Source organism: Acartia tonsa, chromosome 12 (genome assembly GCF_053477335.1).
Source record: "Acartia tonsa isolate MP-2025a chromosome 12, ASM5347733v1, whole genome shotgun sequence".
NCBI classification, from domain to species: Eukaryota; Metazoa; Arthropoda; class Copepoda; order Calanoida; family Acartiidae; genus Acartia; species Acartia tonsa.
Window position 1 is genome coordinate 34,326,550 of NC_137271.1, and position 21,512 is coordinate 34,348,061.

Consider the following 21,512-nt stretch of genomic DNA (forward strand, 5'->3'; position numbering starts at 1 on the left):
TCGACCATTGTCTTATCCCTTAAGATTTTATCATACATAATTTGTCGACAGACAGACAGATAATTTATTATCATTTTAAGCTTTAAAATTCCTTTTTAGGTAAATCTTCAGTGTCATCATTATCACCTGCGGGTCTTTTATTATTTTCATTTCTTTCTTTTAAACACTCTTTACATTCACATGGGTCTCTAAACAAATAAACAATATGATAAATTTACCAGTGTGGCTTCGAAACCGATCAATATCCACTGGATTTCTGTTCCATTGGAAAAAATTCGCTCAACCGATTCACCGTTAAGTTTCTTTTAGGTACCGAAAAAATTTACACTCCTAAGATAAATCATCCCTAATAAAATATGTCTGACCCCCCCCAAAAAAAGAACTATTATTGAAAGTGGTGGCTAACTCCCCCCTCCCCTTCGCCTGACTCACCTCAATTGCCCCTAATAGCATCTTAGGGTGCAGATTAAAGTAAAACAATAGAGGGGGAAGGGGTTAATTGAGTCTTTGAATATCAGCCAATAGCGTCGAAATATTTACACAGTCAAGTCGCTACAAAAGAGCAGAAAACAATTTGCTTGCAGACGAAAACGGTCCAACACTGGATCCAGGTAATTATTGGATTATATATCTATACTCATACACTTATTGGGTTTAGCGTCTATCTGTCTTTATATAAGGTAAACTTTGCAAGAATCTCACATGGCTTGGGGCTTACATTAATATACTTACAAGATATCATCATCATGGGTTTTCAAATGCTTCATGTACTGACCAGTCTAGAAAAAAAATAAGTATACTAAGAAAATATGATAAAAGTAACAGGATGGGTGTCTGTTTGTATGTATGTCTGCTAAAATCTTGCAAATAACTGGACCAGGGAAGGGTTTAGGCTATTTATAATGGAGCCCAACAAATCGAACCATAGGACAACCGAATATTTATGTAGACTGCCATTATGTTCAACATAAAAAAAAAGTAGTCTGAACAATATACGATATAGACGTACTGATATTTATGTAATTAGATAGATGCCATATGAAAGGGGATTCACCAATCCAAAAGTAAAACAATGCTCGTGCTAAGTTTCAAATTGATAGGACGATTTAAAAATTTTTTTTTAATCAGAGCTATGTGTTACAGACATGTTATCATGAACGAATTAAAGAGTAGCTGCGCCACTAACCTCTTGAGAAAATAGTTTTCCACAGGTTGGACACTGGAGATTACATTTCTCATCCAGGGGGTCATAATGCTCCCTAAAAGTACAATATAATTAATAAAACAATTTTTACAACCCAAATGTGTCCTTTTCTAACGATACGCCAGTTATTTTTTGGAGGTGGAGGGGGCGGTTAAGGGTTATTAACAAAAACAAAAAAATCTTTATCTTTTTTCAACAAAGTGTTGTTTTTTACCCCTCTAATTTTTTTTGGTAATATTGATTTGTTAATTTGTTAATATTGATTTAAATTTTATTACGAATGTGCTAAATTACAGCGTTGTGGAGCCGGAGCCGGGAGCCGTGGAGCCGCCATATTTTGCTGGAGCCGGAGCTGGAGCCGTTATTTTCGTTAAAAAACGGCTCCGGCTCCGGGTTAGCTAAAATAAATTAACTTTTAAAACCTTCAAAAGTAAAAAATAGAGTTGGAAAAAAAATATGACAAAATCAAACTTCTACGCAACACTGCTATATTCTGATTGTTTTTTTTCTTACTTGATATGATCTTGATGCTTTTTCTTACAATGAAACATTTTCATGCGTTCACACCCTCGGCAGTAGTAGATCTTAGTTCGCCTGTCTTTAATAAAAAGGTATTGTCAATGAACCACTAAATATTCTGCAAAAATGCACTTCTTTATGAAACAGAAAAAAAATGCTTCCAGTTCTTTTAATTTTTACATTCCCCTAACTACATATCCCATCCCTATTTATAGCTGACTTATTATATACCAATGCAATGGAAAAATAACTACCTTTTCATAGGAAAAAACGTTCCTTCAATGTGTTCTTATTGGTACAATTTAATGAGATTGTATCTAAATGTACTATATGTATTACCTAGATGAAGTTTAGAATTGTGTGACTTCAGTGCCGCCTCATTCTTAAGCTCTACATTGCAGAGGGTACATGTAAATGTTTCTGTGCCAGAACTAAAATATAAAAAACATCATGAAGCAGCTTATAGTGCCTATAAAAGAAATGGCGTCATAGAATACAATTGACCAATGATAAGCCATTGTAATGAACAATTGTAAAACGTATACTGGACTATCTTTGGTCATTTGTATTGTATGACGTCTTTTATAGGCACTATAGGATGCTTCATACATCATACGTTATTAGCAAGAAGAGAGGAGACATTGGGGACTGTAAATTAAATTTGTACCCAAAGTCTTATAACCAAGTTATTCGTTGACTCGTAAACTTTGGGTACTTTCGTTTATTGATTGATTTGTTCAAACAAGGGACCAAATTAGTTATTAACTAGATTATTTTTAAAATAATAGATGACCTTTTTTCAAAGCGTTACGGCTGGACGGACGGACATAGTAGAATAGAATAAGAGTAAATTCTCTTACCTATGCTCTGTATGTGTATGTTGTCTGTATGCCTTATATCTTTATTATTATTCTATATGTAGCAAAGCTACTCTTACCTATGCTCTGTATGTATATGTTGTCTGTATGCCATCTTTATTATTATTCTATATGTAGCAAAGCTACTCTTACCTATGCTCTGTATGTATATGTTGTCTGTATGCCATCTTTATTATTATTCTATATGTAGCAAAGCTACTCTTACCTATGCTCTGTATGTATATGTTGTCTGTATGCCTTATATCTTTATTATTATTATATATGTAGCAAAGCTACTCTTACCTATGCTCTGTATGTATATGTTGTCTGTATGCCTTATATCTTTATTTTTATTATATATGTAGCAAAGCTACTCTTACCTATGGTCTGTATGTATATGTTGTCTGTATGCCTTATATCTTTATTATTATTCTATATGTAGCAAAGCTACTCTTACCTATGGTCTGTATGTATATGTTGTCTGTATGCCTGATATCTTTATTATTATTCTATATGTAGCAAAGCTACTCTTACCTATGCTCTGTATGTATATGTTGTCTGTATGCCTTATATCTTTATTATTATTCTATATGTAGCAAAGCTACTCTTACCTATGCTCTGTATGTATATGTTGTCTGTATGCCTTATATCTTTATTATTATTCTATATGTAGCAAAGCTACTCTTACCTATGCTCTGTATGTATATGTTGTCTGTATGCCTGATATCTTTATTATTATTCTATATGTAGCAAAGCTACTCTTACCTATGGTCTGTATGTATATGTTGTCTGTATGCCTTATATCTTTATTATTATTCTATATGTAGCAAAGCTACTCTTACCTATGCTCTGTATGTATATGTTGTCTGTATGCCTGATATCTTTATTATTATTCTATATGTAGCAAAGCTACTCTTACCTATGCTCTGTATGTATATGTTGTCTGTATGCCTGATATCTTTATTATTATTCTATATGTAGCAAAGCTACTCTTACCTATGCTCTGTATGTATATGATGTCTGTATGCCTGATATCTTTATTATTATTCTATATGTAGCAAAGCTACTCTTACCTATGCTCTGTATGTATATGATGTCTGTATGCCTTATATCTTTATTATTATTCTATATGTAGCAAAGCTACTCTTACCTATGCTCTGTATGTATATGTTGTCTGTATGCCTTATATCTTTATTATTATTCTATATGTAGCAAAGCTACTCTTACCTATGCTCTGTATGTATATGTTGTCTGTATGCCTGATATCTTTATTATTATTCTATATGTAGCAAAGCTACTCTTACCTATGGTCTGTATGTATATGATGTCTGTATGCCTTATATCTTTATTATTATTCTATATGTAGCAAAGCTACTCTTACCTATGCTCTGTATGTATATGTTGTCTGTATGCCTTATCTCCAGCAAAACTTTCGTCGCATTCCTCACAATATTTCTCCTAGGGTAAAATTGAAGATATATCTTTTTCTATTTAGATTATACACAAATAAATTTTTTCAATTACTTGTATAAAAAATATTTTTATGATAATTACTAATGAAAACAGGACAGCAATTTATGTTGCATATATCCAAAAACTATGATTTTCAAGTCTTGATAATTAAAAAAATATCTGGTAGAAAATTTAAATTCATTTCAAAATAAGAGGGGGGGGGGGTCGACTGGGTATTTTTAAATATATTAGGAAAATTATAAGCGTTACTACTGTATAACTATGTATTTACCTCTGACGTTGTCTGTTCAAGCTCTTTATGTTTCTCTTGGGTTGTCTAAATAGTAATTTTTATAACTAATTCATTAAATAATGGCTTTTTTGTGAAGAATTTATATTATAATCATATCCTATAATATAAAGTAGTAAGATTTTTTTTTGTCTGAAGCCAATGATCTCGGAAATTGGTGGTTCTGTTTTTATTAGTCTTTGGGCCGGGGGGGGGGGGGGGAAAGGCGTTTTTTAACTCCTCCCCAAGATGCTAAAATATAAAATAGAATATGGATGTACTATACTTCTTATCTGAAAGAATTGCCATGTTTCTAATACAATACCTAATCGTTATAGTATTCTTCATTAGAAAATTTGATATTATTAAGTCTTATATGTACAATATGACGATTTCAAAATTTGCAAGCACAGCTATCAGAACGGACTGACCGAAAAGTCACCTTTAATGTAGAAAAGGTTTACATTAAAAAAACGCCTGACTTAGCAGCAGTAGAACCCACCTGCATGTGATGAAGATAGGACGATTCTTTCAGAAATCCAATATGACAAAGCTTGCAGTAATTCTTATATTCTTCTTCAGTCTAGTAAAAAATAATATGAGCTCTTTTTAGTCCCTATAAATATGACGTCATACAATAAATATGAACAATGATCGATAGGCCACTACAAAAACTAAATTACCAATGGCAGGCCAGTATACATTTCAATTAAACAATGGTAAGCCAGTAAGAAGTCATTTTCATAGGCACTTTAAATTTCAAATAATATAGGGTGTCCGTCGGAAACTGTTTTTTTTAACGCTTATTACTCATTAATATTTGAGCTATCTTAGTAAAATAAAAAGTATTGACGAAGCCCAATCTGTCCCACTTTTGAGCAAGACGATTCCTATATGACGTCATATAAAGGGAAAAAGGGAAGGGGGGGGGGAGAAAATCTCTTCAAAAGAGATGGGAGACAAGGGAATCGTCTTGCTCAAAAGTGGGACAGATTGGGCTTCGTCAAAGTATTTGGCAGCCTACTACTGACCGTTTTATAAGGATGAAAAAACCACAAAATAAACAGGAAAAAATCTTCGAGGTAGTAATATAGGTATAAGAGGTTCATTTTCTTGATTTAGACTAACCAACAAGAAAATATTTGCTTTGTGAACTTTAGGATGAGTTAGGGTCCAAACGGCTGGTCGCTTAGACTTTTTAAGCACAGCAATAGAACCGACTTGACATGGCAAACAAAAAATTCTTAATATTCAAGAATCTAAAGTGTAATATAAGTGAACAATATGTTAAATAAGCATAATATTGATCTTCTTTGTTAATTTTTTATGTGAGCTCGCTTCAAATGCACACAAGAACCCGAAATATACAAGATTTTTTAAAAATTAGACTACATTGCCAGATCTTATAATGTCTGGAGTAAGACTTTGTGTTCAACCGTTTGACTACCAGCTTCTTTAAAAGTTAACTAACATATTTTTCTTGTGGATTAGTCTTATATTCACTGAAATCAGCCTTTTATGCATTACCCTGTAGATTTTTTTTCTGTCAACTTTCCGGATTTTTTCATCACTATACAACAAAACGGTCAGTAGTAGACTGTCAAATACTTTTTATTTGACTAAGATAGCTGAAGTATTAGGAGAGTAATAAGCGTTTTAAAAAAGTTTCTAACGGACACCCTGTAGATATTTCTCGTAAAATAATGATGAAAAATTGATGTAATTGCAATTCGCACCCTCAGTTAATTTGAAACAACAGTACCCAGGGATCTAAAGGGACAAGGCAATGGCAGATAAATTGATGTACATTGTACACCCCTAATGTACATCAATTTGTTTACAAAAAGTCACCAAAATTGTAAAGCCAACGAAAACACGTTATTACAGGGGTGTATATTTTCAAATTTGACCCGGCTGAGGGGGGGGGGGGGATAAAAAATATGTGGTTGGGGGGAAAAAATTTAAAAATTAAGAGAACTGAAAGCATTTTTTTCTCCATTTTTCTCACCTTTTTTGTGAAAAAAAACTAAAAGAATATGTGGGAGGGGGGATAATATGAATAAAAATATTTTTCCATTTTATTTCCTTCCTTGCTGGAAAAAACTAGGAGGGGAAAAAATGAATCTTGTGCAGAATATACACCCCTGCGTTATTATAAAACTTTGGGGACTAGTGTGATAAACAGCCTATGTCCTTTCTCTTCCTAAACATTACCGGGCTTCTGACGAATATAATCTTTGGTGTGAAAGTTTGGGCAGTTCTAGTTTGTACCTTTATCAATCAAGATTTAATTAAAAGTACCCAAAGTTTTTTAACCCACCGAATGTGAGAACGTGTCTACTAACCTTCTTTTCAGGACTACATTGTTTGGAATTCTCCCCATTTTCTATTGAATTTTTCATTTGTTGAGTAAGTTCATTTTCAAATGAATTTTTCATTCGTTGAAAAATGTTGTTTTTTGATTTATTATAAGTTTCAATATTTTGATGAAAAACATAATCTTTGGATTTCTTATAATTTTCATATGAATTTTTCATTTGTTGAAAAATGTCATCTTTCTCTAAATCATCACTAAAATAAACAAGTCATCATAATAACTGTAATGAAAACAAGGATTCGACAGTAAGACAAAAGAACATAAACATTTGTTGAGTTTAGAACTTTTTCTTATGGACATATTTACATATTTAGGACTTGATTAAGGAGGTGATTCGCTTCAATTAATATTGGACCTTGTTGTCCTAGGAATCATGGTTCCAAAATTCAGATGAATAACAAAATAAAACATGCCAAAAAATTGTAAAAAATGCAGCATTCTTTAAATGGACGGACGTACTTTCCGGTAGATAATAGATTAGCTACGCTTTCCAAATCGTTCCTAACTTTTTAAGAATCTTCAATTAAACTGTTTTTAACCTATTTTTTATCATATATCAAAAATATACTATGACACCAGTAGAAACAGACTGCAGAGCCCAAATTTGAATTAAGTCCCCAATAAACTTTTTTGGGGGGATTTAAAAATTAATTTTATATGTTGCTGTGATCATTTTGACGGAAGCAAAAGCAACTTTTAGTTTGGGGTTAAATTGTTTCTTACAGAACAATTTTATATGATTCAGTTTATATCAATATAAATAATAAAAAAACTCTACTCTGTTCGATGGAAATAATTTTTTTTCTAAAACAATCAATTTCAGTAAAAAAATTAACATAATACAATAAAACACATTTGCTAAAGTTAAACCAATAAGATTTCTTGTTTCATTTCAATTTTTTATGATTTCCGAAAGAGTGTTTTCACAAAGGGACTTATTTACAATGTAGTTAAATAATTCTTATTTAATTAAAATGAAAAGAATGAAAACTATACACGTAAAAGATACATAATTTTTAAAAATATTTAAAAAAAATAAGTTTGAATAATCTTACTTTATATCATATTTGTATATGTGTCAAAAATAATTTTGTTGTATTGCATAAACATTTGTTGACATCTTGTCATGTTGACATCAAATTTAGATAGCCTGATATCTAGTTGCCGAATGTGTACGCAGTTTCCTGGGTGTTTCCTCATCCTAGCTCAATATTTACTACTAGCTAAAAAAGCTTCAAACTTCAAAAAAAAAAAATCAAAATTTAAAAAATTCAAATTTATAATGTATATTGTATAAATCGTTTACACATTCAAATTTTGATTTTTTTAAGGGAAGTTTGAAGATTTGTAGCTAGTAGTAAATATTGAGCGAGGATGAGGAAACACCCAGGAAACTGCGTACACATTCGGCAACTAGATATCAGGCTATCCAAATTTAACCATTTACAGCCAATTTTTATGTGTTTAAAATAGGTGAACGAACACAAACATGTTAATGTTAATTCATTGGTATATTGTAAAGATTTAACTTTTTAGTGAATTTTTATAGTAAAATCATAAGGCCTAATTTTACTCTATACCAGAGTACAATATTTATGAAGCAAAACACTCTAAAAGCTACGAATTTTACCCAAATAAAAAAAAAGACCTTTTGCTTTGATCAAAATGACTACGGCAACAGTAAAAATTAATATTTAAATCCCCCCAAAAAAGTTTATTGGGGACTTAATTCAAATTTAGGCTCTGCAGTCTGATTTTACTGGTGTCATAGTATATTTTTTATATACGTTTTAAAAATAGGTTAAAAACAGTTTAAAATGTTTAGAATCGATAGGATTATTCTATCAGATCTTTTTCTAATGGACAATCACATGGCTTCTTTTAATATATAAAAGCTTATATTACCTTGGTTTATTAGTTTCAGGTTCATCTTCAGCAATAGAGGTATCTTTAGCAGAAGCATTTGTTGCAACCTAAATATTTCAAATTAAAGCCTTGGGATGGTTTTAGGCTACTATTCTGCCCCTTTTGAAATCTAAGCCCCTAGAATACTAATGGCACAGTAACTAAAGTAAACTAATTAAAAAGTAAGGTTCCTTTTTGTAGGTTAAGATCTCGCTTACTAATAATACATTTGATTTGAGTTTCAGTTTTAGAGATGGTTTAAAACTATATAATTGCCACCTACATAGTCTCTAGATGCTAATGGCGCATATATATACATATCTATGTATACTTTGTGATAACCAATAAAATTTAAGTATACTACCCAAAGTTTTAAGACAATAAATAAAAAAAACCTGTTAATAAAAATTTAAGTATAATTTACAATCTAATGTCCACCCCCTCCCTATCTTCAACTGTAACCCTAGCTGTGTCATCATACCTGTGTCTTAGGTTTGATTCCCTGCATAGCCCTGATTTGACTAAGTGGAACCGGTTTCAACCCCTTTGGCAGAACAATTGGCCTGACCTGCAAAAAAACATATTCCTAACATTTCATAATTTTTTCTTATACAAAAGTAAAAGGATGTTTGTCTGGCTCTCCCTGTGTGTGATGCAACCACTAAACCGATATCGTTCTCCTTTTCAGGTAGACTTCTCATAGTTCCTGGGAAAGTTTACAACTATTTTTTGGGCTCCACCCTCCCCCCAAAAAATTGGCCCTAGCAAAAAATGATACCCCCCAAATAAACATTTTTTCAGATTTTTCTTTTAAAATCTAAAAATGAAAGTATGGATCGACTTATCCTCCCTCCTCTTTTTTCAAATACCACTAAAGGCCTCTATGGGTATTTGTAAATAAGTTAATTTGATTGATCTTACCTTTAGACTAGAAGCTTGTACCGTTTGAATATTGGCCAGTGAAACGGGTTTAATAAACCTCACGGTGCCCGGCGGTGGACGCACAATTTTTGCGCCAGTTGCAGATATGACCGGCAAAGTTTTCGCGCCATTTTCAGAACTGGCGGGAAATGACGAGGACACGTTGACAATGGAGGGCTCTTGTTGATTGATTGATTGTGGTTGGGTTGTCAGGTTCTTGACCAGCAATATTTTGGGAACAGCTGTTTTGGCGGTTGTACTAAATAGAAAACAACAGTGACAAAAAAGCACATCACATAAATAAGGATAAAATTACTTTTAATGTTCTTTATGTTACCAGCATGACTAACGATAGAAAAGAATGTTTAAAAGGTACTCAACTCATTGTTGCTGATTAGAATTTTCAACTGCCAGAAAGTTGATTTTTTTGTATAGATTCCTTAAGTCTAATTAAATATCTACTTATATATTATTATTGTTTACCTTTCTAGGGGGTCTTCTGTTGGTTCATTGTGTCCACCATTGTTTTCAGTTATGTTATCATTGCTTAAGGAATCTTCATCCAAGTTGTTTTCTATAATAATATAAATTATGTAGTAAGTATGACATCAATAATAAAAGAAGGTGACTTAACTTTTATTTTTAAAGCTAGGCTTTGTTTTTAGTAAGTAGTAAAGGTAAAATTTTCCATAGAATTTATTTTATTAGGTATAGAGGCAACAATTATTTTACCCCCTCTTTACCCCCTTCCCATTTTTACTCTCAATACAAGGATTTAAGAAGGTTAAAACCGAATTAATTTCTTTTTTTAAAAACTTAAATTATTTAAAAAATAAGAGGTCCACAAGAAAGAACGATTGCATATCTAAATTCTAATGAAAATTTTACATCTACTACTTAATAAAAACACCGACTAGCTATAAAAATAAAAGTTAAGACACCTTCTCATGCTTGAATTTAAGGCAAGGCAATTTTCTTTAGGTGAAATATCACACCATTAATTTTACTAGAAGATCTTTATAGTGCCTATAAAAAAAGACACAGACAAAACTACCAATGGCGGGTCAGTATACATTTTTATTGACCAATGGTAGGCCAGTATAACGTTATTCTTTTACAGGCACTATAAATAGCTTCTTTTTGCTACCTGTATCAAGAATTAGAGGTTTAATTTCAGGCTTGACATCAATTTCTATCTTGGCTACAGTTTCATCGACATCAATTTCAGTACTAGCTTTAGTTTCAACAGAAGCTATACCATCATTATCAGCTGCTATATCATCAGTATCAGCTGCTATATTATCATTGTCAACTGCTATATCATCATTGTCAGCTGCTGCATCATCAGTATCAGCTGCTATATCATCATTATCAGCTGCTATATCATCAGTATCAGCTGCTATATCATCAGTATCAGCTGCTATATTATCAATTTCAGTCATAGCTTCACATTTATCAGCAGCAATACCAAGAATTAGAGGTTTAATATCAGGCTTGACATCAATTTCTATCTTAGCTACAGTTTCATCGACATCAATTTCAGTCATAGCTTTAGTTTCAACAGCTGCTATATCATCATTATCAGCGGCTATATAATCAGTATCAGCTGCTATATTATCATTGTCAGCTGCTATATTATCATAATCAGTTGCTATATTATCATAATCATTTGCTATATTATCAGTATCAGCTGCTATATCATCATTGTCAGCTGCTATACTGTCTTGACAATCTGTTATATCATCCACTAAACTGTCCTCTAAACTATCTTCTGCAGAAATACCATCCTCTAAAAGAAAACATGTTGTAATCTTTATTTCTAAAAATTTATAGATTAGGGTAGTGCGGGGTTAATGCGGTAGGGGGGTCTAAATCCGGTCACTCGACCAACTTTTTTAAAACCGTTTTTTAACGGTGTTCTAAACGTTTGCGAGAGATCTTCAGAAAAGTAAAGTTGTAGTTTATTGCCTATACTTTCATTTCTCACTCCTTCTATGATTTTTTTGCCCTCAAAAAGTTGCAAAAAATTTGCAAAAAAAATTTCAAAATAGGCCATGTTCAATCTAAAATTGTGAAAAAATGGTAAGTCCTATTGACCCCCGGGTTTTTGTAAAATGGAAGATATTTTTTTTACTTTTTTTATTACTGTATTTATAAACTAGCGGCTTCGCCCCTAGCCTCTAGGGGCTTTGCCCCAAGAGGTTTGATCAACCTAATTTTTCGTATTTTAGATTTAAAAAGAAAAAGTAAAAAAATTTTTTTTTTTTTGTGGGGGAAGTATTTTTCATTTTTGGGGGGGGTTGGGGGTGTCCCACCCCCCAAGAAAATAACTTAAAACCATCACAGGACCAGTAGGTATATTCCCTGTAGAGTAGAGCCCAATCGGTTCAGTGGTTACTGAGATCTTAAGCTTCAGACGGACAGACAGACGGACAGACGGACAGACGGACAGACAGACATCGTTCTACTTTGTATTATAGATGTATAATACCCTAATTTTTTTTTTAGGTGATTTGGAAGCATGAACAACCCAAATGCATGACCTAAGCTTTAATCATTGCCTTGCCTGTTGTGTGATGTACATTACTAGTCATTTTACTGCTTGTATTATGTCATGTTTTGTTGCCTAAGCTTTTCAATTTGTAAAGACATTAAAAATTTTTCAGACACATTTTTATAGTAATGGGAAGAGTATATCACCCAAAGGAACGCCTTAAATATTTGCCTGAAGATGTATCAGCTGCATTGGCTCATGTAAGAAGGGGTATGTCTATTAGAAAGACCGCTAGAAGATTTAAAATTCCATATGAAACCCTTGCATCTTTTTCGTATAAGAGGGTGTTCGCGATTTTTGCGCGATTTGGATTTTTTATGTCAAATCGGCTAGGATTAAGCTAGAAAGGTGTTTAAGGTGTCTATAGAAAGCTCTTTGCATGTCCTAACAAAAACTCCCCAGGATATGGGTTCTATCTCCAAGATTTAGAGTACATATTCAAGATTTTGTAATTTCAAAATTCCTGTTGCATAAAATGTGTTGAAATATTAGAGTTAGACCCCATATCATTTGGAGTTAATTGTCAGGCATGTAATTCTGCATCTTTAGACACCTTAACCACCCTTGTAGGCAGTGTTCTGGAGCCGGAGCCGGAGCCGGGAGCCGGGAGCAGCAACATTTTTGGTGGAGCCGGAGCCGGATCCGGAGCCGTATTTTTCGTTAAAAACGGCTCCGGCTCCGGACTAGCTAAAAATGATTTTTTAAAGTAATATTATAATTTGGCAACGGTCTATTTCCATATAATAAACTGAAAAACTATTGTTACTTAACAAATAGACACACATCCTTCTACTTTTATATAGCTTTAATCAAATAAAAGCAAAATATTTTATATTATTTATTTTATTTCATCAAATTCAATAATGAAAAAAAATTGATATATTAATTTTAAGGTAGGAGCCGGAGCCGGAGCTGGAGCCGGAGCCGGAGCCGGGAGCCGTATTTCCAAATACGGCTCCGCGGAGCCGGAGCCGGAGCCGGAGCCGCATCAAAATTATACGGCTCCGGCACACTGCTTGTAGGTCAATCCTAGCCAATTTGAGACAAGAAAAAATGTATCAAAAACTGCTGTCAAAACTGGCAGGATTTTTAAAATTAAAATTTTTTTTTGGAAAAAATCACTTTTTTCAAGAAATTCCAAGACCTGGGAATCAGAAATTGCCTCTAATTTATGTATAAAGCTTAAAAAAACCTAATCATATAATAAAAAGTATGATTTTTAAAAAAAAGTTTGCATGAAAAAAATCGATGTTTTTTTTTGCGATTTTACCGACTTTTTTAAAATGGGCAAAATGTGGTCAAAAAATTTTCTGATCTGCATGCGACTAGTACCGTTAGAAAGCTAATGACCTCAGCTTTCTACTCATAGTTTAAAATGTTAAAAAAAAATATTTTAAGGGTGTGTTCCACCCCCCCAAAGTCAACTGACCGAAATAGCCCCACCGGTGGGGTTATTCCGGTATAGGTCAACCGCCGCCCTTAAAACCGATTTTTGACCGACTTTTAGTTGCGAGATCTTAACGGGACCAAGACAGGCTTCTTTGTTATTGCCATATCTTTCATTTGCACACTTAAAAACCGGTAAAAGTTTTTGGGAAGTATGTTTTTTTTTAAGTTGAAGCAAAAAATTGACCGGAATAACCCCGCACTACCCTAATATTTTGGGTATAGTCCCTTTCGTGACAACGCCTCATAACGGGTGTTTCGTCGTATTTTTACAGTAGCTTTTGATGGGTTATTTTAGGATAGGTTAGGTTAAGTTAGGTGATTGTCCCCCAGGCATAGGCAATTTGCTCTGCAGGTTTAGAGCCCCCCCCCCCCCTATAGAGGCTAGAAATAGGAGAAAATACGACGAAACAACCCTTAAGAGGCGTTGTCACGAAAGGGTCTATAACCAATATTTTTTGGTTTGGAAGCACAGGATCTTTAAAACATCTGGATCGTTAGTTTATGCTTTCTATAAAAGAAACTTTATTTAAGTCCTTACATAATCCAACTATGTATAAAGCAAAGTAACCAATCGGGGTCTTACAGACAGACAGACAACCCTACTACTTTTATACATAAAATACCAACAAACCTCTGAATTTGTAATTTGAAGATGTAATCCTGTTTAAACCAGGAATTTTTCTTATTTCATACACCCTCTAAATAAAGAAATACATTTTCTCGTATTCATTCGAAACCGATTAATATCTGGCGGATTAGAACCGGTTCTTATCCATACGAAAAAATTATGTCTACCATCGTATTGTATCCAGTTTTCTACAAATTTAAAAATGTACAGTCATAAGATAAAAAACAGTTTTATAGCAGGTGCTTTCGGCATCTCGGGGCTAAAAAAACTGGTTTTAATCTTATAATTGTACATTTTATATCCGCGGAAAACTGTTTATAATACGATGCGAGAATAAATATTATCAGTTACAATATAATTAAATATGTCCGTAGATTTTTCTTATTATGATCATTATGAAAATATTTTAAGTTATCCTTTTTCGAATTGATGATAAAAGGGCTGGCAATCCGAATCCGCCCAATTTTTAGACCCACTTTAGACCCAGAATCCGAATCCGCAATTAAAATTGTGGATTCGGATTGTTGATTTTTATGACTTTTGAATGAAGCCCTTAAAATTTTTATGGTTGCAGACAGAAACCAAAAGTCTTTTATTGTTTCTTAACTACAAGTAAAATGTTTGTTTTTTATTGTATTTTATTTTCTCAGTATCTTTTAATGCTTACTTTAGGTTAGGTTAAGTAAGGGTTAGAAAATGGCCGTTCTAGGGGATAGAATTTTTTTTATTAATAAAAGACTTTTAAAAATATTGCTAGAATCCTAAATTTGCAATACGCTTTATTTTTTGGCGAATTTTTGTAAGAATCCAAAACAGACCCACCTTACAATAAAGACAAATGTTACCACCAATTGGTAAAACAATGGAATTTGTTTTCAACTGGGTCTTAGACATGACATAGGTAACTGTTGTCATTGTTGTACATCCTCGCACGTTGAATCTAAACACAAAGACAGTTTTGTCGACAAGTAGCGCAGCAATAACAAACTAACAATATTTTACATAAAACAAGCCAAGAAATACTAAATCAAAATAGTTTGACAAAAAAGAGTTAAAAAATTCTCAACTTTTAAAATAATATGATGCAGAAAAAAATATATCTTGTCGGAAAATTAATAATCATTTTTGAATAGCGAAAAAGTCGTAGACCTACCTATGACCATAATGTGAACAACTATGTTTAGGTTTATAATTTGAAAGTAACTCCTCCACGTGGCCTGCGCAAATCATCCAATCTAAAAATAGATTAGGGACAGTGTCAAATGCTCTGTTACAATCTAAATTCCAACATCTAGATCTGTAGTTTATTTTGTCAATATAACCAAAAATCTAACTTTTAAACAGCCTTACATTTGTCCAAATTTAATAATTTTACATGTATATGCGCCTTCTTATTTGCCAATACATTCCTTAAAATATATAAAAAAAAATGCGCATTACTAAGGGATCTACACTCTACACTGGGGATAAGACAATGGCCGATAAATTGATGTACGTCTCCATTGAATATACACAAAATTAGATGTTGAAATGTTAAGACACTCAACTAAATGAACCATACAATCACAATTCAATAAAAGGTTGTTAAGTCAAGGAATGAGAAAACGTTAGTTTCAGACTTTGGGGACTAGTGTAATAAACATCCCAATGCTCCCATAACTACATAGCAGAAGATTTCCGTTTTTAGACCTACTTCAGCTTATAGTATAGTTACCATTGCTAGCAGCGCAGCAACTCTATAACTAATATTAACTTACCGTCAAATGTTGGTAAGAGGTAGTTCATGGAAATTCTGGATAAAATGACATCACTTGTTAGCAGGGTGAATCTAAATTAAGAAGAAACTTTGGTTTATTCAGAAACAGGGTGTTTAAAATTGACCACAAGTACAGGAATCTTAGGGTTAAAAACAATGGCCTATAAATTGATGTACATTCTCAATACACTGTAGATTTCAATTGGTGGTTGAAATGTTTAAACACTAAACTCAATGAACCAACTAATAAAAATTCAATTTATGTCCCCAAAGTTTTTAAGCCAACGAATAAGAAAACATTGTCACAGTTTTTACTTTTAATACAAATTATATATTTTTTGATAGATAAAACAAATAAATTTTTGTAACCAAATATTATTTCTTATTCGACATAAATTTTTATAAGCATGCTGTAAATAATTTTTACAGTAGGTAGAAGTATTGCAAAATTTACCAATAACTGTTTTAGATTGGCAAATAAATTCCTGTATTCCTTAAATTACTTAGAATTAGAAATGATACCAAATACCTATATCGACCATGTTTTTAACACACATATAGCTCCTTCCATGTATCAGAATACTACTAGAAACTATTATCTACCATTTTGTATTACCTGTTTGGATCAACAGGCGCGTGATTCATATCCATAAGTGCTTGGTGAAGTCCCTAAAATTTCATCATTTAATAATAAAACTGGATGGACTATTCTAATATGACGTCATTCGGGATACTTTGGCTGAAAGTTTTAAAATTCATCCCCTTTTTTACAGGCACTATAAAAAGCTTTAATAAAACTGTTAATTTAAAATTTTAGGTTAAGCTAGTTTATTTTTGGGAAGGAAATACTTTTTCCAATTGAAAAAAAGAGGTTTTTCATCGGGATTTTATCTTTTTAGTAGCGAACCTACTCATTATTTCGAAATGTCCGTCCGTATGTAAGACATAGAATAGGAGAAACGTGATTTCTAGACTCCTATTCCGATAGAAGGCTGAAACTTCTTGTCGACGTTCACATCATTATGGAGCACAATCCTTATACTAAAGTAACAGGATGTCTGTGTGTCTGTCTGTCTGTGTGTCTGTCTGTGTGTACCGAAGGATCTCGCTAACCGCTAAACCGATTGGGTTCTCCTTAACAGGGTAGATTCTCATATGTCCCGGGAAGGTTTATAACTATTTTGGGGGAGGGTACCACCACCCTCCCTAGAGAAATTTAATTTTTAAAAAATTTACCAATTTTAGAAAGAGAGTTCAACGAAAAACAAACGCCAAACGTAAATTTTTTTTAACTTTTTCTTTTAAAATCTAAAATAAGAAATTGAATTATCAAATTCGACTCTCTCTAGGGGCGTAGCCGCTAGTTAACTATAAAGTCTCTAGAGGCCTCTAGGGGCGTAGCCGTTAATTAAATTAATAAAGTACCTTGCATCTTGTTTGTACAAAAGGTTTGAAATTACACTGATATTCTGATTCTATATCCATTTTTATATTCTGTTAAGTAAGAAATACATATATTTATATACGTAGCATCTCTTTAAGTATCCCCTTTCCTTACTAACTATTAGATTAAGTATCCTCTTCCCTTACTAACTATTAGATTAAGTATCCCCTTCCCTTACTAACTATTAGATTAAGTATCCCCTTCCCTTACTAACTATTAGATTAAGTATCCCCTTCCCTTACTAACTATTAGATTAAGTATCACCTTCCCTTACTAACTATTAGATTAAGTATCCACTTCCTTTACTAACTATTAGATTAAATATCCCCTTCCCTTACTAACTATTAGATTAAGTATCCTCTTCCCTTACTAACTATTAGATTAAGTATCCCCTTCCCTTACTAACTATTAGATTAAGTATCCTCTTCTCTTACTAACTATTAGATTAAGTATCCACTTCCCTTACTAACTATTAGATTAAGTATCCACTTCCCTTACTAACTATTAGATTAAGTATCCCCTTCCCTTACTAACTATTAGATTAAGTATCACCTTCCCTTACTAACTATTAGATTAAGTATCCACTTCCCGTACTAACTAATAGATTGCCCTTTGCAAAGCTGTTAAAGCATATTAGATAACACCAATTTGATACGTGTATCATCTCTATAAATATTCGCTTAATTCTCTCACTGACTCACCCCATCACTTACAGTGCGTATGAAGGTGCTTTGACGTTTGTGTCAGAACCTAAATTGGGACATAGTGCAATTCATTACCCTAGGTTAGGTAACTTCATTTCACTTTTCAATAAAATCTTAAATGCAGCCGTTTTGGAGAAAATTAGATTTGAAAATTTCAAGTTCAATTTTCATCCACTAGGAGTTACTGCATAATCATGACAAGAAAAGCAAAGATTATTTATTTAAATTTTTGAACAACTTTGCTTTTATAAAGTCTGTCATGAACCTCTCTATATATTATTTATTTAAGGCTGAATATCCGTGACCTTAGCAAAGCAACTGATAAAAAGACAATAATTAACTCACTTCAGGAGTGGTTTTATGACAGACTTTATAAAAGTAAACTTGTTCAAAATTTTAAATAAATAATCTTTGCTTTTCTTGTCATGATTATGAACTTGAACTTGAAATTTTCAAATCTAATTTTCTCAAAAAACGGCTGCATTTTAGATTTTATTGAAAAGTGAAAAGAAGTTACCTTACCTAGGGTAATGAAATGCACTATGTCCCAATTTAGGTTCTGGCACAAAAGTCAAAGCACCTTCATACGCACTGTACCCTCCCTTCCTCCTGTACACTAAAAGGTTGTATGGCACTTTTAGAGTAAATGTTATTAGAGTGCCCTTTGAGTCAAAGCTAACACCCCTTTTACCATTTTAGATACGTAGTATCTATTTAAGAAAACACTTCTCTCAGTTTTGAAAAAGTAACATAAATATATTCGGCTAATGCATGTCATAAATGGTACAAAAAGTACTAAAAAAAGAAAAGCAGCCAAATAAGCAGTCCAACAGCATTTAAGAGTTCTAGGAAAAAACAATATTTTGTTTTGTACACACAGAAAAGCAGTGTTGCGAATCCGCATTGATTGTATGCGGATCCGGATCCTCCAAATTTGGTCAGTGCGGATCCGGATCCTTGACAATAAAAATAAAATCACCAAATTTTTCAAAAATATTGATTCTATAATCTCGAAGTCAAAAACACTTTTAATTTTCAAGTCTGAACCTAAACCTTAAAGATTGGCTCTCGTCACGATAATGTCTTTGTAAGTGACTATTTTATATAAATTTAGGTAGATTTTTCTATAAATGTATACCCCAGGATCCGGATCCTTGGACTTAAAAAAATGCGGATCCTTGCGTATCTGGATCCGCAACACTGCAGAAAAGAATAGAATAACTTGTTTTTCTGATAAATTGCTTGCGGACGGACGAAAATGAATAAGTTAAGATTAACTTTGCTACAAAAAAGAAATGTATAGTAAGATATATAAGTTTTTCGGAATTTTAATGTTAGGGGGAGATTTGAAATCTGCATCAAATTTTAAGGATTTTTTATAAAATTCGTTTTTTGTATAATTCTTTATCTAAAAGCGGAAATGCATTTTAAGTTAATTAATTTTGACCAATAGGATAGGTGGATTTTAAACTACCTGCGCTCTAATTGGTTGAATGATGTACGCCATCCAATCAGAGCGCAGATTTTTTAAATCCACCAATCACAGATGCCAAAATTAATTAACTTAGATTGCATTTCCGCTTTTAGATAAAGAATTATAGAATAAACGAATTTTATAAAAAATCCTTAAAATTTGATGCAGATTTCAAATCTCCACCTAACTTTAAAATTCCGGAAAACTTATATATCTTAATGTATAGCATAGGATTAGAGGAGGGCTGGCCGCTGGGGTATAACGTTACAATCAAGAAGGCTTTCCTTTTTCACCCCCCCCCCCCACCCCGCCCTCCTCTTCCAATCATGGGAGGGGAATAAAAATCAATAATTTTGTTCCATCCTAGCGTTCGTTCACATCTCTAAATATTTTATTGATTTTTTATACTTTTATGAAAATTTTGTCTGTATGTAAAAGCTGACAAATTTGTAAAAATGTTTGATGTATTTAACAAAAAAAGTGTATTACAGGAATATAAAAGGCCAAGTTTCGTAAAATTGACGAGGTCGTAAATTTTACGTTGTATGCCCCCCAACGACAGCTGAAAAACAAGTATAGGTTTCGTGAATTTTTCCCGTATTAATTTCGTTATTAGTATAAGCTGCTTCAGTCCATCTGAAACGTTATGAGGAAAGTGTGATTTTTCAGATCCTATTTCAAGGGTCTAAGGGATAGGACATTAGATGTTAAATTTATCTACAACCACATTGATACCAAAGTGATAAACAAAATAAACCCTTATATAGATTAAAATTATGGTTCAAAAGTTTGGACACTCGCAGTCAGAAACCCCAACCTTCCAATCAAAATTCATTAAAAGTACCCAAAAGTTTCTAAGCTAGTGAATAAAAATAATAAAACATTGAGTACCAGAGTTATTTACAGTCCAATGTTCCTTTCCTCCCTGATTTCTCCCTCTATTTCAAAGCAACTACCCCCCCCCCCCTCCTCCCAAATATCCTTTATCTTTTTAACCCTTCCCTTCTTACTCTCCCAAAACAGCTGCTTATCACACACAAGCACGCACACACACACACACACACACACACAACAAACACAAATGAAATCTCCGGAGACCTTAACTTAAATTTACAATTTTTTCCTCTATTTTCGAACACTTTTCGTTTTTTACACATAAAATATTGCAACGTACGTTGCGATTATAACAGATTTTTTTTGACATAAGTTAAATTTTTATTTATACTTGCTTAAAAACATAACTTTTTTTAAAAATAAGACGAAAATAATATTTTTTGTATAAAAAAGCGATTAACATACATTGTCACTTATTTATAAACATAAAATCATATAATGTATCACTAAAAAACACATTTTCACTTGATTTTTATCAAAAAAACAACTTAAAAGTAACAAAATGCTTTGCAGACAGAATTGACGGCGTTTGTTAAATAACTAAACTAACAACTCCAGTCTCTCAGAGCTTAAGGGGGAGGGAGGGGGGATATCTGATCTACGGGGGGAAGGGGAAATGAAAGACGATCTCTAGTCATTTGTCGTCGTTGAATATTGCCGCCAAAAAATACAATTTTTCCACAACAAATTTAAACTATATTATTAACTCTTATTTTTAAAATAAATATCATGAATATTTCAAAACTAAATAAAGAATATTTCTATTAATTTATTCACTAAAAAATTAGAATATATATATTAATTTTGAGCGATTGTAACAAGTAATATTCAGCAACGAATTAAAAGTCGTCGTTTATGAGAAATTGTTTACAGAAGCTTATTTTCACCTCCCACTTTTTCTGCATTGCAAAGGAAAGTCAAGTCTCCAAGATGTTATTTTAAATGTCGTCTTTTAGAAGCTAAGAAATAGAAAATAAACATATATCACAACCAGCGAAGCACAAAAGTATTAATTTCCAGTATGACTTTAAAACCGATTAAAATTCACTGGATTGGAACCGGTTATCAGCCATACTGAGAAATCA

At 32.6% G+C, this 21,512-nt stretch overlaps 1 protein-coding gene across 1 annotated transcript; it reads right to left on the reverse strand.

Moving 5' to 3' along the window:
• Nucleotides 1-49: 49 nt before the first annotated feature.
• On the reverse strand, nucleotides 50-17,480 carry LOC145333898 (uncharacterized). The gene is made up of 20 exons (XM_080179160.1): nucleotides 17,337-17,480; nucleotides 16,528-16,580; nucleotides 15,913-15,983; nucleotides 15,309-15,390; nucleotides 14,978-15,095; nucleotides 14,159-14,225; nucleotides 10,672-11,313; nucleotides 10,008-10,098; nucleotides 9,525-9,783; nucleotides 9,085-9,171; nucleotides 8,604-8,671; nucleotides 6,667-6,892; nucleotides 4,824-4,904; nucleotides 4,325-4,369; nucleotides 3,962-4,038; nucleotides 2,063-2,154; nucleotides 1,718-1,802; nucleotides 1,187-1,259; nucleotides 733-779; nucleotides 50-188 (listed from the first exon to the last, which is right to left on the reverse strand). The coding sequence occupies exons 1-20, from the start codon at nucleotides 17,394-17,396 to the stop codon at nucleotides 83-85; spliced, it is 2,430 nt and encodes an 809-aa protein (XP_080035286.1). The 5' UTR covers nucleotides 17,397-17,480; the 3' UTR covers nucleotides 50-82.
• Nucleotides 17,481-21,512: the final 4,032 nt, after the last annotated feature.